We start from the raw sequence: 22,205 nt of genomic DNA, 5'->3' as shown, positions 1-22,205 counted from the left end.
GCTTTTACAGAGGGTTTATACAATGAAATACGCCAGATAAATTGTAGTGACACATTGCGCAAACGAAAACAAACACGAAATCACCCTAAGTAAATTTGCATCGTTAAATGACACTGAACGCTATCAAAGATCGTCGCGGCAGCAATTTAAGGTATGTTTACGAACTAAATCTTATAACTTAACATTAAAACAACCTTAAAAATCACTAACTTATCAATAAAATAAAAACGCTTACTTTAACTCCTACGGTTGACGGAGTTGCGTCTTCCTATTGAAGAACTAGAACGGCGTGTATCTTCTGAGTATCGTGTGAGTGAATGAAGATCGTTCTAAGTGTAACTAACTAATATCAGAGTTTCTGGCCAATAACATCCAGCCAACACTCCTCACCAGATCGATCACGCCACTTATCCCCGTCCGGCCGACACCCCTCACGAGATTGAACGCGCCACTACCCTACCCAAATTAAATAATTTGTTTTAAGAAATATAAGCCTATAATTCTATGTTCTAGTTTTTTTCTTTCGTGAAATACTTATAAATTAATGTCAGATCCGTCTATAAGGAGCACTTAATAAAAAATTACCTTAATTTTAAAAAATTCATAGGTTGGTTTATCATAACGAATGCGACTGTGCGAAAATAATTTTGAGGGAATCAAGATTTTTTCACCTATTTTTATAAATGAAAAAAAAAAGACATTGGGTTCTGGTTTTGTATGTGAAAGATATTTACTATTAACCCAAGGAAAAGCTTTATTGTTATTTGTATGTTCTAAAACCAAGCCTACTTCTAGGGGCCTACTGTTATTTTTATGTTCTAAAACTACCCACACTAGTGAGATTTCTTCCCTCTAAATAACAATGGAGAGACATACTGCTTATCAAACCTTATAGGCCTACTTTCTACCAGGATCAAATATTGATTTTTCTCTAGACATTCACAGATTTGTCTCTGACCATGACAAAAATCTCTTCTACGAAAAAGTGCACATGGTTAATATAGGCCTACACCCCTGGTAAAGCAGAAACAAATTTAAATTTTGTCGACTAACCCGTTTACAGAGTTGCTGCTAGTTAACCATCTTAGCTAGCTATCAATTTTGCCTGGCGTCTACTACATATAATAAAAAGAAAGAAATAGATAACCATTTATAGCCGAATCCGCGCACGCATTGTAAGAATCTGTATGCTGTATCGATCGTTTCCATATAAAACGATCGCGCATAAGACATTTTAATAACTTACAAGAAGGTAATTTTTTCATTATTCAACCAGAAATAGAGAAAAAAAAACTACCTTACCTTTACGTACATATTAATTTTACTGAAGGAGATGCACCTATCAGAAATTGCAAATGTCCGAGACAACACTGATTTAAAAAAAAGGCCTACCTACTGGGGGGATTTCTTCATCAAAATCGTAAGCGCCGATGAGGGATTCAGTGAGAATAGTCTTCCCTGTGTTGTAAATTAAATTTGATCAAATATGTAGACTAGAAGTAATTGAAACAGGTGCACATCAACAGTTTCACAGTTTTGGTTTAATTTCACCTTATCACAAAATAACAAATGGCGTGATCAAACGACGTGATAGATGCCAAGTCGTGATTCCGACATTATCTTGTAATATGTATTTTTTATTTCCCATCTTGCTACTTCAACAGCTGTCGAGCCGTGGTCTGAAGGTCACTAGCTAACGGCAGTTGGAGATGTTCGTACATCAGTCAGGTAGTGAAAATACCGAATGAATAAATTAATCACATTATATTAATATTATAGGTACTTTGTGGCACCGCGCCCCAGCGGACTGGAGGGCAAGAAATTTAATAAATTTAAAACACGGGTTTACCAAACCACTGAGTCGCATCATGTTGTCCGATTTTTATGTAGACAAGAAACACTTACAAAGTCATAACTGCAAGTTCGTCTTTGTAAGACTGGAAAGAATTGTCTGTTTGCGGGGACAAATTGGAATCTGAAAAACCGCCAAGTACCATAGGCCTATATATCCGTCCGCGGTTGGCATAAAAATTCTCAAACGATACATAACCCGGTAGAATACATAGATATGAAAAGAAAACTGCGAACCGAGACTGTCGTTTTCAGTTTATCCTCAGATATAAAAATCTCACTGGTCACAGCGTTGACTTTCACTGGAGAGATTTTTTCGATTTTGTCATCCATACTACGAATAGTACGACGTTAATGGAAATAATGAAACATTAGCGGACGATTAATTCAAAGAGCACATTACCTTTATTAAATGCATACGACAGGATACAATTCCCCAACTTTCGTGATGGTAACATTCAAATAACAAGTATGTAAGTATATATATATATATATATATATATATATATATATATATATATATATATATATATATATATATATATATATATATCTCACATCAATAAAATCATATCTGCTTCCTTTGGGAAGAAAAAACTCCAGTCTCCTATAAGTCAAACATATTATAAATATATACTTCCTAATATTTCATAACACATATGTAATGCCCTACAAATTTATACAAAGTGAACCATGGTGAATGGCCAAGTTAAACAAAAGTAAAAGTCCAATGCTTATATTCCACACTGCACATGCATCTCTGTGCAGTTTACATTAGACGCCTAGAGATATTTTGGCCCTGATACAGTCTGGGTGTATAGATGTTCCCACCTTCAAGCTAGCAAACAGACGATACCATTTTGCGGTCTGACCAGAAACTTTACTCCTGATTCAACCCCTTAGTACTGAGAACCAAGTGTGGAGACAGCAGATATTGTTTATAAAGGACTGGTGCCCATGTCCTCTCATCTGGAGGTGAATACTCTGACAAGGCCATCTGGTCAGCAAAATAATGTAAAAAACACAAACGTTAAAGGTAAAATATATGAACTATATCCATGAGGTAATTCAAACATAAATTCCTTTCTATTAATACATTTCCAAATATATATCTTGCTCCAGTCAAGATAACATAATACATTCCAAAAAACACAACACATAGAAGCATATCTATCTGTATAAAAAAATATAAAAAATAACACACAATCCAGCTGTCTGGGCCTGCAAACCCTAAATACTTCCAAAATATATGTTTGATCTTTAAACTAGATGAAAAGGTCTCCTTTCTAAAACAATATGAATCTATAAATTATATCTATATATTTATCTCAATCTGCACATTTAAAACAATTCATAAAAAGTGTAGTTGATAACTTCTGGATGGCATCATGTACGAAATAGAATTCACAAAATCCATCTATGTATATAACAATGCATAAAAAGCATACGTAGTTGGAAAATTTAGGACGGCATCACTTAAAAAGACAAATGAGCAAAAAGTTACCAATAATCAACAATAAAACATTTTGAAACCACCTTTTGGTAATTTCAAGACCATTTTAAATGATAAAAACATTAATCTAGATAAAGACTTATGGATATTTTAAAGTTAGATCCAATTTCAAATACATATGTAACAGTATATAAAAAAGGTATGCAGTCACTTAGATATATATATATGTTTTTCTTCATGGTGTAAATAATGATGAAAAAATGACATCTTGCAGAATCCATTTCAACTTGCATTGATATTTGTTTTCAATTATAGCACTTTAAACAAAAAAGAAACCTTTTTCCAGATAATCCTTTCTTGAAATATATAGAAACAGGACACAAAAGGTACTTCTGTGAAGCAGTTTACAAGTTTGTTCCAGTTAAGTCTGCTTCCAAGGGTTCCACTGGTGCAGGAGTGGTGGGTAAACCAGGGTTGACCCCTCTAGCAGTCGCCACAGAAATTTCCGTCTTCTGCTTTTCAACTGATGCAGATGTATGCAGTTCGGGGATGGTTGTTTGCTCTGAAACAGATTCCACTGGAACTAGAGTACTTTGGCTGCCCAATCCAGTTGTCACCATCCCAGACCCTGGCCTGGACAATTTGGAGGATCCTGATTGGACGGATAGTTGAGATCCATTTTGTTTGAAATGAGCTGAATCACTAGACTGTGGTCTGGTGCTGCTGCTGGCTGATGCAGGCTTGGAAGAACCCGGTTTCACAGACACTTGTGACTCTGTCAGTTGCTTGGTGGTCAGAACCTCATCAGCCGCAACTTCAGATTGTTTCCTGCTTACGCCAGAGCTGGAAGCTGTTTCGTTGGAGGACTTGGATTTCACAGATATCTGTGACCCTGTTTGCTGTTTGGATGGTAAGTTTTCATCAGTTGCAACAACCACTGGATCAGTTAAGCCATTCTTTAGAAAACTCTCATTTATCAGAGGGAGTTTCCCAGGGCTGATGTTCAGAGGAGGAAGAGGTTTTGTCTTGGCTTTCTCTGCTGCCAATTCCAAGTAATCTGGTGCCACCTGCACTATATTCTGTTCATACAAAATGTGTGACTTTGGTGGAGGAGCATTGTTATAATCAACAAATTTATTTTCTGGGTCTTGACATTGGCCTGAAGTACTGCCCTGTTCATTTTCTTCATCTCCCATTTCATCTGTGATGCCATCATGTTGTTTTTTGGCAAAGTTGATGAATACCTGTCAAAATTGAAGTGTGGCATTAATTTTATCATAATATTATAACAATCACACCTGTGCAAGCATGATAAACAAAATCACGTTTGTGAAATTCAAAATAACAATACTTTGTCAAAAAAGGAAAATGTTGTTAATGATTTTGGCTACACCTTTACTGTGCAACATGCAAATATACCAACAAATGTAAACTTAAACGCCTAACACAAAGAAGGAAAAACAGGATGACCCCTACCTGATCCAGTGACGTCTGTGAAACACCATAATATTCTATCCCCAAGTCTTCTTTGGCATTCTCCAGGAAACCAAAGATGTCTGACAGCTTGGTGCTTTGTCCTGGGATGCTGACCACTACTGTGTTGTAATGCTGGTCCTGAAGGCAGGCGACAATTCATTATGATAATGCAATAAAGCATATACCCTTCAGTTAAAAACATATTCTAGCTAGTCAGCTTCTAAATCCTACCAGATGTTGAGACAGTAAATTAATACAATGAAAATATACTTTAAAGCAAATTCATTCACACAGAACCTGCAACTGAACAATTCTTCAATGACAAAAAAACATGGTGAGAATTCGATTAAAACACAGGTAGAAGACATTTCATACAAGCTAAAACATGACTGAGCTTTGCTTAAATGAGCAAAAACTAAAAAATCACTCAAATCTTTCTTAGTTTGTGCCTTTGTCACTTCCATTAAAATGTAGTTGGTCACACTTAATTTGGCAAATCAGGAAGGCAAATCTCTTTTTCAAGTTCTGTCACAAAGGAACAAAGCAAACAATTTGAGTGACGTCTGAAATATTTGTTAAAGTTAATCAAATCTCCAGAAAATAACAGATACATGTACTTGATGACTTAAACAAGATTGATCTTATTGTGATCACCTTAATCACAACTCCTGGGTATCTGCTGGTTAGAGCAGCTCTCACAGCCTTCACATCTGAACCATCACTCTTCATCCTCAAGTTCACGGTGTACCCACTTCCAAACCTAACAATGAGCCCAACTTGTGATTACACTTTAGTAAACAGACATGACTGAATTATTTTGTTCAACGTTACTTGTGGGAATATCCTTATTTGTCTCTTTACATTTGGCCACAAATGTGAGTAATTGAGTAATTTGTTTTTTTTTTCTACAAAAAATATTTTGATGGCAAAAGCAATCATACAAACATGAAAAGATACAACATTGCAAATTTCATCATGTTTATTACTAAAATTCTATTGACTACAAATAATTTCAATTATTTCTAGTTTGAGAAATAGAGAACAAATTTGAATTTTACTGTTCATGAATTGGAACTTCAGAAAGTATAATTAAAAAGTTTTATGTCTTTTTTAGGTATTGACTGCTCTGTAGTCCTGATAAAAATTCAATTTATTTTTGTAGTTTAATCTTATACCTCATTGTGAAAGTTTGATTTTCTGTACAATTGAGGTTTTTTTGAGAGAATGACTTATAACAGACCACAAAACTTAGGGATTGAAGAACTCTTTATCAAGCTTATCATCTAATTGCATTCCCAATAAAAAATGCAAAAAAGCCATGTTAAGAGAAAATCACTTACTTGTTCTTTATATGCTGTGGACTGCCCAGACACCTGAAACTCCCATTCACCATTATGGCCAGTCGGCTGCAAAGTGCTTCACACTCAGCCATACTGAAAAATTGTTCATATGTTTATGACTCTTCACATATTAAACTAAGGTTGTTCTTTCTCGTTATAGATAAATCAATCATCACAGCAAATGTAACTAGTAACCATATGATATGTATACAATCACCATCATCATCAGTAGCAGTGCCCATATGTAACCAGAACCTTTATGAAGGATAACACATGTAAAATATAAAGCTCACATCCCTTCCATGCACTCTGCATGTCCACATGTACTTACCTATGTGAAGTGAGAAGCACAGATCTTCCACTGTTCACAGTTTCCTGAATCACCTTCCATACATTCCTTCTGGTCTTAGGATCCATGCCTGCAGTGGGTTCATCCTGCAGAATAAAAATAAACATTTTTATGGTTTCTGAAAAAAATGTGGTTTTAAGACTTGTTTTTTGTGGGTGTGTCCTCGTGGAAGAAAAAAAAACTTGCTTTACTAAAATTGAGAAACACTAAACTCTATATAAGTCTCTATTTAAAACTTACTATTTATTTACAAATAAATCTTTGTTTTAAATGTGTGACAAAAATGCAGTCTGTTGTGGTTTATGTTTTCAGAACCTAAATGTCAATAAAATCATTAAAATGTTCATTCTTATTAAGTAAAAAAAAAATGTGTGTGTGTGTGTGTGTGTGTGTGTGTGTGTGTGTGTGTGTGTTAATGTTGCTAAAAAATCAATTGCTCCTCTTTAAGAAAATTACTATTTTCTCAGTGTTATGAAAAGTGATTTTAGTAATTTTTTAATTGCTTTAAAATTCCTGATAATATAAAACTATTTCAGGCAAAAAGTATCATTACCAGAAGCACCATGGCTGGATTGCCCAGTATAGCCACACCAGTGGACACAGACCGTTTCTGTCCACCACTGTAGGTCAGTACTTTCCTCTTCACAAACTCATGAAGTCCAAGGATGTCAATGATTGTCTCCACAGCCTGAAATATAGTGAAAGACTGGCACTGTATACAATACATGTGCTTAACTGCAATTTAAGTCCCAAAATAGTAAATCCCCCCTCTTTTTTGCGTTGGATATTAAAGTGGGGCTTTCACCACACCACCTTCAAAAATAATAAATCTCATAGAATAATGAACAAATAGTTCTATTTCTAACAAAGCATAATTATCTGTAATTTGTAAGTACCCTATTAAGATCTGCTCCCTGCAATCCTTTCAGTTTGCCATAACAAGTGAGGACCTCCTCTCCAGTCAGGTAGGTGCTTGGGTCAAGCTGTGGACAGTACCCTACATCACCACACCTGGAATTTTGGACAGGTGTTATTTTATACATAACTGTTATGTTTGGGGCCTTGGGTTGGCCAAGACTATTAAACTCAGCTGCAAATATATGGCATACGTCAGTCTAAACTACAGGGTTTCATGAATCATTGTTCCACAATACATGAACCTGGCAAACTTGATTGGACTTCTGGCACTGTAAAGGTCATCGACAATTAAGACTGTTAGAAATTAGCGTTAAGGATGTAAACCAAAGGTTATTTTGTGCTAATATCCTTAAATGAGACTAAATCTGTCACCATAAAGTATTAAGATAGCTCAAATGTTCAGTCAAAAAGATTAATAGTAGTTGCTCATTTCTATCTGGACTGTGAGTTGCCATATCAAGCCAAATACTTACAAAGCTTGCCCATCAATATCCCCAGCAGATGGCTTCAAGTCTCCAGTGATCATCTTAAATGTTGTAGTTTTTCCGGCTCCATTCACTCCAAGTAGACCAAAGCACTGAAAGCAAAGACATTATCAATTTAAATAGTATGTGATAACCTTAAATGAGAACTTTTTTTAATACACCAATAAAAACTTAGAAATTACTGAAATTTACCACCAAGGTATGTGACTCAAACATGAAGTGAATTTTGATACATACATCAATTATACATATATACATATGTCGTGATACTACACACAGTAACCCTAATAATTACATTCTTAAATATGTTCACCTACCTCTCCTCTCTGAACACCAAAGCTAACCTTGTCCACTGCCAATATTTTACTCAGGCCCTTAGTCCTGTACACCTAAAAATTTACAATTGTAATGGTAAAGACATCTATGATCATCTATAATATTTAATATCAGTTAATTTTAATTTTTTCTATATTATCAGTTTAAATGTGATATGAAATTGCAACTGCAGATGTATTTAGGGTTAAGGCTTCTCTCATACACACACTTTCATTTTTTAAAACTGCCATCATGATTTTTTTTCAAAATTTTCCATCAGGTTGTTAAGAAAGCTAACACCGTTTATAAGGCTGAAATACAATCTTCAGTTAGTACGCCACCTGGAATCCCTGATAAATTATTTAATTGGACCTATGGAGAAAACATTTTTCACCTCCTTTGTCCAAAAAACAAGCACTTAACTAATATCATAGCCTGCATTCACAATGAATCTATCATACTAGCTACTGTACACTAACTCCACAGGGACTCTTGCTGAATGCAATCACATTAAGAAACTAACACGCCTCCTCTTGTTTTCAACGTACTAGTATAATCACCAGCTTTCTTATATTCTACTCAAAGCCAGGAAGAGACTGTTTGTCTGTTATTAATCTGATTGCATTCAGCGTGAGTCCCCTTGTGAGCACTAGCTGGTCCATTAGATTTATTGTGAATGCACCCATAGCCATCTCTTATACCTTAGATATGGTGTTACATGACATGGTGTCATTCTCTGCACTAGAAGCCACTCTCCTGCGCTCTGCAGTGACATCTTCATCTTCTTTCATATTTGAATGGCTTTTCTGCTCTTTGACTCTAAAATACAGACAAAAGCTTATACCAGTATTAGTATCAAAGGTTCTTATGTTTGTACTTGTACTGGAGCTATGCCATTTGTGCACTACTCTTAGCTATCTCTGCAAAGATTTAATATTCAAGTCTATCATTTATACCAAAATAGGAATAATTTTAAATGGAAATAAGTTGTATTACTTTGAACTGTCATCAATTGATTTTATTTGTTAAGAGAAGAGGACTCCTGGAAGAATTTTAGTATCTTAAGAAGACTGAACATAGAAGATGACATCGTCACTTACCCAGTGTTGCAGCACACTTTATCATCCAGCACTATCAATAAAATCAAGTAGACCAGACCATTCACTGCCAGGGAAATGAAGTTGATACCAAGAAAATCAATGTTGAATGGGTTCTCGTAGGCATTCTGCCCAAAGTTCTGATATACATCAGCTATCAGTTGGTTTCTCAGGAGTTTTACCAAACCAGATGTCAAGGCAAACTGTGGAAGCACAACCAGCACATAGCCTATGACATCAGATGCAGCTGTCAGGGTCTGGAAATATAAAATTATTGCAATTTATCATTAAATTTGAACAAAAGGAATGTTTCAATTCCACAACTTGTCCTATAAATATAATGGATAAATAAATTTATTTTAAAAAAAAGAAATCTTACAGGGAACATGCTGAACATGAACACAATGAGACTGGTAACAAATCCAGTGGCCAGATTGAATGAGAACAGAGTCAGGAAAACCATGGAGGCATCTTTGAACAGCATTTGGATCAAGTACATCTGGGGCAGGCATGCAAATCTGAAATGTGTAGACCAACAATTAATCAGACAATTGTAAAAGTGATTATGGTGATTTCCTTCATAGTTCACTTATTAATTCTCTACATTTGTAACCACTAAAAGAAACAATTTATACTACTTAACTAAATATGATGTTTAGCATATTAGTCCATATAAGACTCTTCTAGCACACAATCTCAGTTAATAGCAGAGCCACTGCAATACAATACAGAATTAACTTATCCTCTTCTAATCCAGAAGTAGAAAACTTACCCAAACATGATGAGCAGTGACACTGTAGCTGCTAGATTAAGATTAGCAGAAAAGGCATCAATTTGGAATGCAGCCAGGATTCCTGCGGCCACAGCAACCACTACTAAAAACACCAGCTATAATGATAAAAACAATGCATTAGGGATTATTATTTTGATTGTAAAACAAATCTTCACCACAGTACTTGTTCCTTATTTGGTAAACAGATGTATAAAATGATGATGTAAAATTATTGTTGTTAATGAATGAGACCAAATATATTATGAAGGATTTACATTCTATAATGAAACACCAGCCTATATTTTTAAATACTTAGATTACAATATTCTGTTGTACTTTTTCACTTTTCATATTAGATTGCATAAGCTTACTGAAGTGAAAAGATAAACAAAGATAATGGAGATGTACAATATATTTTTTCATGTTGTTATTTAAAAGCATGTAACAGGTGCACATTAACTTACATAATCCCACACAAAGGTGGCTGCCCAGTAAGTCAGAGACTTCACTCCATACACAAACTGCAGTCTCTTCTCATGATATACCCGTTCCAAGACCAGGTACAGGGTGAAAGAAGCTGGTATAAAACTGAACGAAATCAGGATCATCAGCGCAATGCCCAGATCTGCTAATTTATTTATGCTGAAAAGAGAATGTCACAAGCATTTTTATCTGTAAAGTCCAAAGAGAATATTCTAATATTTCCAAACAATAACATAAACATATTGATATTTACTAATGGTATTTACCTGCCTATTATGCACAGGTCAATGATTAAGAATCAAATTCAAATCAATAGGCAAGTATTTTAAGTATTCCCTAATGACATACAAACAACTGAAGTTTAAATAAATACTTACAGTGCTTCTTTGGACAGCTGTTCCTTACTCAACTTGTATGGGTGGTTATATACAGTGATACCTGTTAAAATCAAATTTGACTATAACTTGAGAAATATACTGTTTGCTAGGGGGATACATAGAGATTTTACCAATTAGAACATAGAAACTGCAGTTGAAGGCAAATGATGCAAAATATAACATATTGATAATGGTGTTGATATTTCCCCTTAATGCTCTATGTCAAACTCATTCAGACATTCACACTGTATCCTTATTTGTTTTCAAGATCATAACATGAAATATACATCTCCTGTCAAAAGATTACAAAACTCTGTACAATTCTTATGTCAATTAGTAAGCATAGAGATGGAAAGGGTGTGCTTATATGCTCATACATGTGTGTGTGTGTGTGTGTGTGTGTGTGTGTGTGTGTGTGTGTGTGTGTACATGCATGCACACACACACACCTGTATTTGAGTATGCACATTAACATATTATACATATACATACCATACTCCTCTGGGTCTCCCTGTGTCAGTGGGTCAATGTTGGCTCTCAGGAGGAGGTTACTGATGGTGTTATAGAAGGCAGGCATGGCATGATAACCCTTGGTGTTGTAATGCACTGTGATACTCTGGTCCACATCTAAGTTAGAGCTTGTATTGCCAAACGTAAAACCTCCATATCTGAAAATATATTGAGAAAAGTTCATCTTCACTTGAATTCAAGTTGGGTGTCAATGTGGGAACTATACTGAGTGAAAAAATAAGAAATGAAAAGGACAGAATTTTCATATAATTTATTTATTCATTTTTATTTAATTTTAATTAATAAGTTAAAACAATTAATATGGTATTCCACTTTTAAGTAACTGACATATTTTAAACAACTCCATTTTTATTCTGATAAAATCATGCCTGTTTAATTTTAGTTATCTAATTTAAAGCAACCTTTTCTTAGAGCTCACAGTTTCTTGCAAATGTCCATATCCTACTTTAGCCACAACTGTATTTACTAACTAACCTTTTCTCGACAAAGTCAAAATGGGTTCTCTCAAGATAGTCCTGTACATCATATCCATCTAGGTTGTACAAGATCTCGGTGGTGTTCAGTGACATATGTGGAGGGTTAGTATTAGATCCTCCTTCACATATCTGCTTGCCTCCCTCACAATGACACAATGGCAGCCAGTCAGAGTTATTGGCACCAGTGACAAACCCTGGTTCAGCTGTGTTAGAGCAGGGATAGGAACTCCTGGAATTTTAATTTGAAATTTAGAGTTTTATTTAAAAAGGTGAAAGTTTTTTTTCTTTCCATAAACAATTAAAAGGTCAGCAATTTCAGGGGGTACATGCGGTTCTTTTCTGAAAAGTGGCTTGTTTTACCCTTTCCATTGACTCAACTTGAGATATGGCATAGAACCTTGATCATATTGTGATTCAGAGTGGACCTTTTCTGGCCAAGTGGTTCTTTTGGATCCCCTCCCTACAGGCTTACGGATCTGCATTAATCATATAGTTGAAAAATGATGCATAGTATTAACTAGTAATGAATGAGAAAATCCATAAATCTTTGTAATTCTATACAGATCAGATTATCCTCTGAATGTCTTATTAACGTCATCTTTATTCAGTCAATTTTATTTCATATCCCCATACCACATGACAAAATTAATGTAATAGCACTGGTATAAAGTATTCGTAAGTCATAATATCTGAGAACTACAGCCTGGCAACCCACAACTGCAACTACTGGGATTAAGACATTCAGGGAAGTCACAGTTCTGCTTACTACTCACTTTTCATCAAAATCTGGCATACATCTGGTGCCTAGGCCAATGTCCTGAGTCAGAAAGGAGGCTAAGCGTTGATTGAATGGAGTTGGATTCTCAATTCTGAAATTTGAAAATTAACATGTTATGAGAAAGTAAGTACTTTGCAATTCTTGTATCAACATCTCACTCTTTTTAAACTTTAATCCATACTTTAAAATTATTGTTACATAAATTAGTCTCACTGATTTTGCTTGTTACTTTATTATGTAGGACATGCCAGAGATACTGCTACAGTGATTGTCTATTGTCTACATACCATCATAAAGCATTAGATAAACATGTCCTTGAATTTTCCTGCTAGTTTCATATGTAGTGGCATAATAAGGTAAACACAAGCTATAACTGTAGTACAGAAACATTGGCCAAGCAATTAATGTATTATCAGAAAAAATTATTATTCTCATAATACACAGTATTTTTGTCTGTAACTGCCAGTATTGAACAGCTTGTCCCACATCTTACTTGTAAAACACATGGTCAGGATCATACAAAGAGGGCATCAAGGGGATGGAAGGCATGTCAGCCATCTGAGGTTTGATCAAAGACAGACCAAGTGCCAGAATCAGAAATGCCATGGGTAAGATCAACCCAAGGACAAATGTCTTCCAGTCTCGCCTGTAATGGTGGAATCTTTTCACAATCAGAGCTCCAAATTGCTGTAGCCTAAGCCTGACTCCTGTTGCTCTGGGTGTTTTCTCAGTTGCCTCCATGCTCCATGTTCTGGTTATTCCTATGAATTCCATTGAACAATAAATAAGGTTATTCAATAATAATAATTATATGGTAAAATGTAATAAACAAATTTCCCAATCCAAGGAGGTCTGTAGTAACTAAGTGCATAGTAATGAAATACATTTCATAATCAGCTTCATTGAAATTAAAACACAAATTTTAAACAATAATACCTACTAAAATCCAGTGAATCAAGATCACATTTCTCTTGCTTTTGTTTCATATGAAATTATCAAAACAGTTATGTTTCAAAAGATAATTTCAGTATCAGATTTTGGCAGAGAAAACTCACTGTTCTGTTCTGTAGGGGTTTCCTCTTTATCCACAGAGGCATCCAGCTCAGTATTCAGTAGTCTTCCAGATTCTGCATTTGAGCAAACTTGCAAAAATACCTGCCACAGAACAATATATAATTGTGGATCTAGATATCTTGAATATATACAAGTTGCAAATATGCTTGACACAATGAATTGGTAAAATAATAAGTCATTTTGCTTCAAATGAATTCATTCCAGGGAAATTGCATGTGCTGACGTTTACATGTTTTTTAACAAGCCTAACAATTCTCTCATTTAAAAGGGTCAAAACAAATTTTTTTTCTGAAATCTTCAAATTTTAATTTTTTTATCATTCAAAATTTAACTGATTCAATTCACAAATAAGATATCTACGTATCTTAAGATAGCTGGCTTGAAGTGCTTTTTTCATACTGACCTCTTCCATGGTTGTTTCTGAGATTCCATAACCATTCACAATGTTTTTGAACTCTGGATTTTCCTCCAACACAAGGAAGAACTTCTCCAGTGTTCCTGACTGTCCCTGGTTTAGGTGAAGTCCAAATGTCATCTCTGTACCAACTTCCTCAATTAGTGAAGCCAGTGGAAGATGGCGGGTGACAAAATCAAGGATTTTCTGAGATGATTCATCCCCTAAAAAATGTAAAACAAATGCCCATAAAAATAATGATCATAAACGATTATATCTGACAAAATACTGGGCACTACACATATGTATGATGTATGATTTGTATACTATGTGTGTATATATAAATTAATCAATTAACTCACCAACTGCTCCTGGTTTCTTACTAATGGTCAGTTTATGTCCAGTTCCAAAGTGTCTCTTTAAGAACAAGGGAGAGCCAACACATAGGAGTTTGCCCTTATGAATAATGGCTGTTCTGTCACTCAGAACGTCTGCTTCATCCAAGTGGTGGGTACACAACAGAATTGTTCTGCCTTCAAACAGAAAATAATAGGATTTAGATATTACCCTGCTGCAGTGTGATAAATCTGAAGGGCCAGTACGTTTTTATGAGAGGTACCAATTTTAAAAAAACATACCAATTAAAAAAATTATCTTTCTTTTCACTTTGCAAACTGAGACATGTTATATATTTGTGCCTATTTGAAATAAACAGCTTTTAAGGCATGCATGTCATAATTACCCTCTTTATATTTCAATATCAGTTCCCATATTGCTCTCCTCGCAGCAGGGTCCACACCAGCAGTTGGTTCGTCCAGTACAATGGTTTCTGCTCCACCGATGAAAGCTGCAGCAACTGACAGGCGACGCCTCATACCACCTAGAAAAAGTATAGCATAAACAGAAACCAAGCTATTTCATATAACACATACAGACTTCTCCAACGCCAAACAACAGCACGTGCAAATTTTTTTTTAACTGCATAGAATATATGTGTATTTTTTTTCATAAAGACAAAAAGTCATAAGTAACAAGTTTTAAAATAATACAGAAAATAGTCTGCACACTGACATTACGCTTTTGATAACAAAGAAATACAAAAAGTGTTATAATTTCATAACAATATTATGTTATTATGAGCAAATTATTATTTACTGAGAGAAACACATCAAGCAAAAAAACTATATAAAAATTAAACTTAAAGAAAAGAAAATTAAATTTTACCAGACAAGTTAGATGCCACCTCCTTCCTAACATGTTCCATCTTTATATCCTTCAGCATCTCTTCCACTTTATTTTTCAGTTCACTTTTGCTGTACTTCTCACTGAGTCTGCCAAAGAACATAAGGTGCTCCTGGACATTCAGACTGTAAGACAAACATTAAGATACAAATATCAGGGATATATTGTTTATTTAGATATATATGGATATGGTGTACCAATGATGTGGATTTGGTCATGACAGAGAATGTTTGTAGAAAAATGATTTATCAACACTATACAAAAAGCAAGATCTATAAATATTGCTGCTGCACATTTTTTTAGCATTTCAAAGAAAAGAGCAACACTCCCAAGCATTCATACAAAGCAACTCAAATAATTGCACAGTCAATCAAGCATATATGGAGACTCATAAATACACATGCATGGAACACTATCCATACAGTGTTCTAACCATACCTCTCACATATGCATGTACTTTTAATATAAAAATAGATAAATGAAGTGGAAACACTAATACATACTAGCTAAACAAGGCATCCTCCTGTGGGCAGTATCCCACATGTCCCCTCAGTTTACTGAACTCTTTAGAGATGTCCTTCCCATCAACGACGATTGTACCTTGAGAGGGGGCCACAATACCAGTCAGCATGTTGCTACCAAAATAAATTTCTAATGTAACCTACAGGTTCATTCTGACATAATTAGAATCTACTGATTTTGCGTAACATTGCATGCATGTAATCATTATGAATCAAATAAAAAAGTGACCATTTTTTGCATTATTTTTGCCTAGAATAACATTCTGAAATTATCAGTCAGGGAAAATATTCATGCTTAGCCTACATCCCAAAGCATATGTACTGCTTTAAGTATAAAATGTTTCTGTCCATTAAATTTTTTTACAGTTTTTCTTTTTTTCTTTTAAAAATACACTTTATTTAGTATAAGTATGGCAGTAAACACAAGCACTTACAATCAATATATGGTCAAAGGGACCAACTTACATGGTAGTGGTTTTGCCAGCCCCATTGTGGCCTAAGAAAGCAGTGATCTGACCACGATAAAAGTCCAGTGTTAGGTCATCCACAGCCACCTTGCCATTCTCTGTAAACACCTTGGTCACACCTGTCAGTGAAATACCTACTGGGAGGCTATTTACCTGGGGCTCCACCACACGAGAATCAGCAGCTGAAAGTTTATGGTGTTGATCATAATACAGTTAAAAAACCTATTAAATACTTCAATGTTTATTTAATGGAAAAAATATTTGAACACCCATTTGTTTTTTCTTATGTTAGTGTTAAGATAAATATTGTGATTTTTTTTTTCATTTCAAAAGTTTGACAAATCTAATTTGATAAAATTATCTTGTCAATTTGAAAGAAGCGAAACCAACTCTCATTTCATAGAAAAAATTGTAACCCTCTATGAATTAAATGCTGATATTTCTGGTATTCTTTTCCCCATAGTGATGTCTGCACTTCTGCTAGCATTTTATCATAATATGGTTGGAAATATCTTTAAATTTAAATGATACTCACAGAACATAAACCGTGAATTTCCAGGTTCATCAGATACTTTGTTCCTTTTTCTGAGCCTCATTTTAATCTCTATAAAAGAACATCAAGAGACAATCAGTAACAATAAAATTTAATAGTTAAATAACATACTTTCTGACTGGATATCAATAAAAAGAAGCAAAAAGAGTATGAGGTAATGGGTAATACAGTCTATGAATGGGTATCGTAAAAATGATCAAGGCCAATTACTGGGAAAATCTCCTTTTAAAGTTATGGCCACATTTAGTGAACAGAAAATCACCATGCAGTCCATCAGTGGTCCACCTTAGCTGCACATCATTTATGCAGGCAGTGGCCAGAACTAAGTCACAAAATTATTGCATCAGATTCATAAAGTGTTCATTACTTTGTTCTACTTTTATTCTTTTGTAGTGCCAAAAAACCTTTTTTTTATTTCATACTAATTTGGCACAACAAAATAAATAAATAAATAAATAAATAAATAAATAAATAAATAAATAAATAAATAAATAAATTCAGACCTTGGACATTTAACTTATAGTTCTATGCAACAGAACTTTATACTCACTTGGTACAGCAATAAGGACAAACAACGCTATCAACAGGTATATAATAGCGTCCACTAGAATCATGATGCAGGCTCCAGTAAAGCTCATGTCTACTCCTTTGTACGGGTTAACTATCACATTATTCCAGTTGATGCCCACGCCCTGCTGTTCATACCGTCCCATGATGGCCAGAGCATAGGCAAAGGCCGTGTTGGAGAACAGGCACTGCAAGAAAATTTTTTGCTGTTTGGTAATGAAAATATAATTTATTGGTTATAAAATTATGCATCCAAATGATTAATAACATTAAAATGAAATGTAGTTGAAGAAAAAAAATTCATGAGAAAAATTGGAAAACCATCATTAAAAGCATCATTCCACAACTCCAGTCAAAGCAATCCCTGCAATCACATTGTAATGAATGTCCATTCAATAAAGACCAAATTATAAGCATAACAAGGCTAATTCGATCATAGCATATCATCTATACATATTGTTTAAGAGATAAATAAAAACATGATTCTAGGCTTCCTGTTAAATATAATTCACTCACAAGAATAACTGTTCCAGCCAAGGTAATGTGCACCTCCATGCTGATGACTATGACATAAGGCAGGTACATGATGAGGAAGACCATGACGGCAGTGAGACTGGCCAGACCAGGACTGGTGAAGAAGGCTGCCACCATCAAACTGAAAATAATGGCATTCTTACAGCTACTAAGTACCTTGCTACTAAACACCACTTAATACACCCCCACCCACTGTACACACACATACATTCACTAAAATATAGTCCTGTTTTGTAAAAGAAAAATCCAAATAAAATTTCAGAGTCATAATGAAGGAAAAAAAACCTTTATGTTAATAAGTTTTATTACAGATGAACCAGAGATTCAGGAGCAAGCCATTAACAGTTTCAGAAGTTCCATTTATCTGCAATGACCCACCTCACAGCCATGGATGCCAGGGAGAAGTCCAAGCAGAAGAGGAAGAAGATCCCCATGTCAGTGTGCCTGAGAGACCCAGACACCTTCAGCAGGAATAGTGCCATTATAGACAAGATCAGCATTTCCACAAAGACCAGCAAGGCCCAGGACAGCCAGCTGAGTATAGGGCGGAGGCCCATGATCTGGAGAATCTGGAACAGAAATGATACGCATAAAACACATACTGTAAAGACATATTAATATCATGTATTAGCCAAGGCCCATGATTTAGTGCATGATATTTATAATCTTACAAATTTGAAATAGAAATGAAATTACTTAAAAAAAGACTCCACCTGTAGAATTTCCATGTTATCAATATTTTGCTTAATATATTTAAAAGATATCAGGATTTCCACTAGCCTTGCTGTCAATGCAAAAAGAGTAGCAAATAAATAAACCCACATAAATTGTAGTTTTTATTATAGCCATAAGTATGTGAAACCCCAACAAAATAGCTTCCAAATTAACTAAAAAATTTAATTTGGAACTGTGTTTTAAACTTATTTAAAACCCAAAAGATAGAGCACTTCTGAAAATGTCATTTTCAATACAACAAACAGGCATGTCAAGTTCTGGCCACTCACCTCCATCCTGCTCTTCTCTCTCTCATACACAGCCCCTCTCACAGACACAGCTACAACTATCAGCCAGGACAGACACATGATCACAGGGAACAGGTAATTGGCCATGTAGTACATAAAGCTGAAACAATAGGTACGCACATGAAGCACAATCTTTTCAAAGTACTAACAAATAGAATTAAAATTGGTAGTTATTCTCTTCAATGTCTTTTGGTAGAATAACTAACACTGTGTAGAGGAAGTATTTACAAAAGGATGTCCTATATACAAGTAAAGAATTGCTTTTCAGTACTCACTCATCTTTCTCATAGCATGGGAAAGGCATCTGCTGTAGGTTAACTGCTGGTATATCAGTCTTCCCTGTGTGTGCCTTGATCACTGCCTGCTCTACCATCTCCTGGAGCTGGATAAAACCACGCATGTACCTCATGTCCTCCCCAAAATCATCAGACGGCTCTGGTCTCCAAATACTACAAATAAAGAAATTATTTAATGAACAAATAAATAATGCTATAAAAATATTTTCTCTTATTTTCAATAACATACTCAAAAAACAGAGAAAAGGCTTTTCTTTTTTTTTTCATTTATGTGGTAATTATAATCTCTCCACCTGTATTAACAAGTAAAAAAAAATTAAAAAAATACATATCATGTTAGTATAAAATATGAAAGTATGAAATATGCTAAGTTCAACCAGTACTGGCCCAGACATGTTTGAGATTTATTAAATAAAAAGTAATAATGTTGATCATTTAAACTTCATTCAATAAAATGGTAACATTGTTAAATGAGTTTGTTGACAAAAATCATGTGTAGCAAAGATACTCACAGATCTCTCATTCTATCCGTCCTGGCCACGTTATCTATGTCCATCCTAATCTCATACTTGACATGCTTAGGGATGGAAGCTGTAGCTCTCTTCTTCCTGCTACTGGTGCTGCTGGAGGAGTTTCTGAACACCACAGCTAAATAGAAATAGAAAAACCTCAAAGTCAGGCAAGGAAAAAACAGAAAACTGATTGCGGTCAAGTGTCCCATTTGCCATATGCTCTAAATTTAAGCAATAATTGGAATGCAATTAATGTTGAATGTTTGTTTGTTGTTGTTTGTTGTTATTATTATTATTATAATTATTATTCAGTGTTCTGATAAGTATAATTCATTATGTATTCAAATTATCTATCACATTATTCATGATCATACTGTACAATGGAAACAAATACCATAAAACACTTGATAATTGATAATTCCAAACTAACCTCCCATAAGACTTCCAGATCCCAATGCTTGCACTCTGTCTTCTAGCTCTGCCTCTGAGCCGTAACCCTCCATACGGTCCAAATCAAAACACTCAGTGTAGTTGACAATCAGGTCAGCCATTGCCTTCAGTTTGGTCAGGTCTTCTGCTGAGAAGGATGAAAAGCTGTTTAAGCTGCTCATCATGTCGTCCACTGAGACACCAAAGGCATTTTCCAAAGCACCGCCAACAAAAGAGTTACTTTTCAATGCATTCTGAAAAATTAAGGTTCAATTTTGATAAATAAAGGGTCAATCCTCTTCCTGATGTGACTGCAAATAAGTAAATTCTGAAATTTTTTGTAGATGTTTGAATAATGACATCAATCAAAATGTATAAAATTTTTCTAATTTCTGGAAATCCATCTTAAATTTATAATAGCAACAAACCAGATTGTTAGTAAATAACACGTTTTATTCAAAACATATGGATGTCTTCATTATTAATACACACTTACTAAAACACTGAAACTGATAGTTGTCTCTTTAAATGGCAAAATATCACATAAATAAATGAATGAAGAGTTTGAACATTTTTACCTCTATAACTATCATCTGGGAGGAAATATTGAGCAGTTCTTGAAGACCAGTGACTCCATTAGCCCAGGATTTGGCTAACTCAACAAATGTGGCCAGGGATTCAAAAGTAGAGTTGGTCTGTGAAAAGAAATATTTCATTTCTTAGTCTATTGTTAAATTGCATGTGGAATATTGCTGAATATAAGTTATAGATCTATATCTAGAAAATGTTGCTCTTTAAAAGATGAGAAAGTTAAAAATTTCATTCCAAAGCATTATGCACTGGCATAAAACATGCTAAATACCAAAACCACAACTTGGCTGCAATTATTCCCATGTATTACACATGACTGGATAGAACTGATAAATCAGATCACCTATTGTTTTGATTTATTTGCTACATGAAAATGAAATGGAAACTTTGAAACATCTGTTAAGTTTTCCATTTCTTGAATTTATTCACTTTTTCAATCCCAAACTCTTACATCAGTTACTATTAGGAATTCTATACAAAAATAAACATGTATCTGACCTCAGACATAATGGCAGCATATTCTGATGTGGCTGGATAAAATGGCACCTTCCCTCGCATCAATGGTTCCATGTATGTCCAGATGATGGCACCAGAGTCAACACTCTGGATCTATGAATTAAAAGTGAAAGTGATCACAGCCAAGGAACATGGGAGAATGTTGGTCTTTTGTCACAGAAAGGCCAAAGTACAGTCACCACAGAATGATTTCTATCTGTGCAATATTGTTTGCCTGCTTTATATACAAAATGGTGAAAGGCAAGTCACAAATTTCAGAAAGGATTAAAATAAGATTTTCAAAATTGCCAGTGTGATATGTACATTAAATATACCTACTTATATCTCCTCTTAAATTCAATATTTCATTACTTTATATACCCATTATACACATCCATCCATATTCACTCATTTCTCTTTGTTAACATTTCATTCCCAGCACACCTGTTGGTACAAGGCCTCACAAGAGGCTGGAAGGTCTGTAGGTATTTCCACACTAGACAGAGCAGAGCTGGTAGTGGAAGAGCTGGTGCTGGGACTCTCCCCAGTGGCAGACTCCCTTGAAAACGAGGATGATATGTCGAAGGCGGTCTCTGTCCCACATAGCATTTCAGACATTCCTTGCACAGCTTGTGCCCCTAGAAGAAAGATTATTGTTTGGAATTGATCTTATCAATCAGAAAATCTCTATGCTTAATTTTAACTGTACAAGCAAGGAGTTAAACTCCCATCAAGATACACTTGCCTTTACAGGTAAGACATAACAAGTGAAAGTGGAGTGTAATTAAGTATTACATAGGGACATAT

The 22,205-nt window shown here is 34.8% G+C and overlaps 1 protein-coding gene across 1 annotated transcript in view; it reads right to left on the bottom strand.

Moving 5' to 3' along the window:
* Positions 1-2,237: 2,237 nt before the first annotated feature.
* Positions 2,238-22,205, bottom strand: part of LOC106170532 (uncharacterized) — a 49,263-nt gene continuing 29,295 nt past the window's right edge. Inside the window, exons 43-79 of the mRNA XM_087008551.1 lie at positions 21,843-22,036; positions 21,402-21,512; positions 20,891-21,007; positions 20,314-20,566; positions 19,884-20,019; positions 19,351-19,524; positions 19,058-19,175; positions 18,432-18,622; positions 18,036-18,174; positions 17,503-17,707; positions 16,935-17,003; positions 16,398-16,581; positions 15,915-16,046; positions 15,394-15,536; positions 14,912-15,049; positions 14,532-14,702; positions 14,179-14,393; positions 13,757-13,856; positions 13,195-13,462; positions 12,697-12,792; positions 11,922-12,152; positions 11,409-11,584; positions 10,917-10,977; positions 10,521-10,698; positions 10,057-10,172; positions 9,664-9,802; positions 9,288-9,541; positions 8,889-9,006; positions 8,190-8,261; positions 7,861-7,964; positions 7,366-7,480; positions 7,023-7,157; positions 6,452-6,555; positions 6,121-6,213; positions 5,435-5,540; positions 4,781-4,918; positions 2,238-4,548 (exon numbers count right to left, since the gene is read on the bottom strand). Of these exons, the coding sequence (XP_086864677.1) occupies positions 3,709-4,548; positions 4,781-4,918; positions 5,435-5,540; positions 6,121-6,213; positions 6,452-6,555; positions 7,023-7,157; positions 7,366-7,480; positions 7,861-7,964; positions 8,190-8,261; positions 8,889-9,006; positions 9,288-9,541; positions 9,664-9,802; positions 10,057-10,172; positions 10,521-10,698; positions 10,917-10,977; positions 11,409-11,584; positions 11,922-12,152; positions 12,697-12,792; positions 13,195-13,462; positions 13,757-13,856; positions 14,179-14,393; positions 14,532-14,702; positions 14,912-15,049; positions 15,394-15,536; positions 15,915-16,046; positions 16,398-16,581; positions 16,935-17,003; positions 17,503-17,707; positions 18,036-18,174; positions 18,432-18,622; positions 19,058-19,175; positions 19,351-19,524; positions 19,884-20,019; positions 20,314-20,566; positions 20,891-21,007; positions 21,402-21,512; positions 21,843-22,036 (6,134 nt within the window). The 3' untranslated portion in view covers positions 2,238-3,708. The remainder of the gene's footprint in view (positions 4,549-4,780; positions 4,919-5,434; positions 5,541-6,120; positions 6,214-6,451; positions 6,556-7,022; positions 7,158-7,365; positions 7,481-7,860; positions 7,965-8,189; positions 8,262-8,888; positions 9,007-9,287; positions 9,542-9,663; positions 9,803-10,056; positions 10,173-10,520; positions 10,699-10,916; positions 10,978-11,408; positions 11,585-11,921; positions 12,153-12,696; positions 12,793-13,194; positions 13,463-13,756; positions 13,857-14,178; positions 14,394-14,531; positions 14,703-14,911; positions 15,050-15,393; positions 15,537-15,914; positions 16,047-16,397; positions 16,582-16,934; positions 17,004-17,502; positions 17,708-18,035; positions 18,175-18,431; positions 18,623-19,057; positions 19,176-19,350; positions 19,525-19,883; positions 20,020-20,313; positions 20,567-20,890; positions 21,008-21,401; positions 21,513-21,842; positions 22,037-22,205) is intronic.

Source organism: Lingula anatina, chromosome 3, assembly GCF_051362555.1.
Source record: "Lingula anatina isolate TDL-2025a chromosome 3, LinAna3.0, whole genome shotgun sequence".
In the NCBI taxonomy this organism is placed as follows: Eukaryota; Metazoa; Brachiopoda; class Lingulata; order Lingulida; family Lingulidae; genus Lingula; species Lingula anatina.
This window is presented reverse-complemented; position numbering and strand designations above follow the sequence as displayed.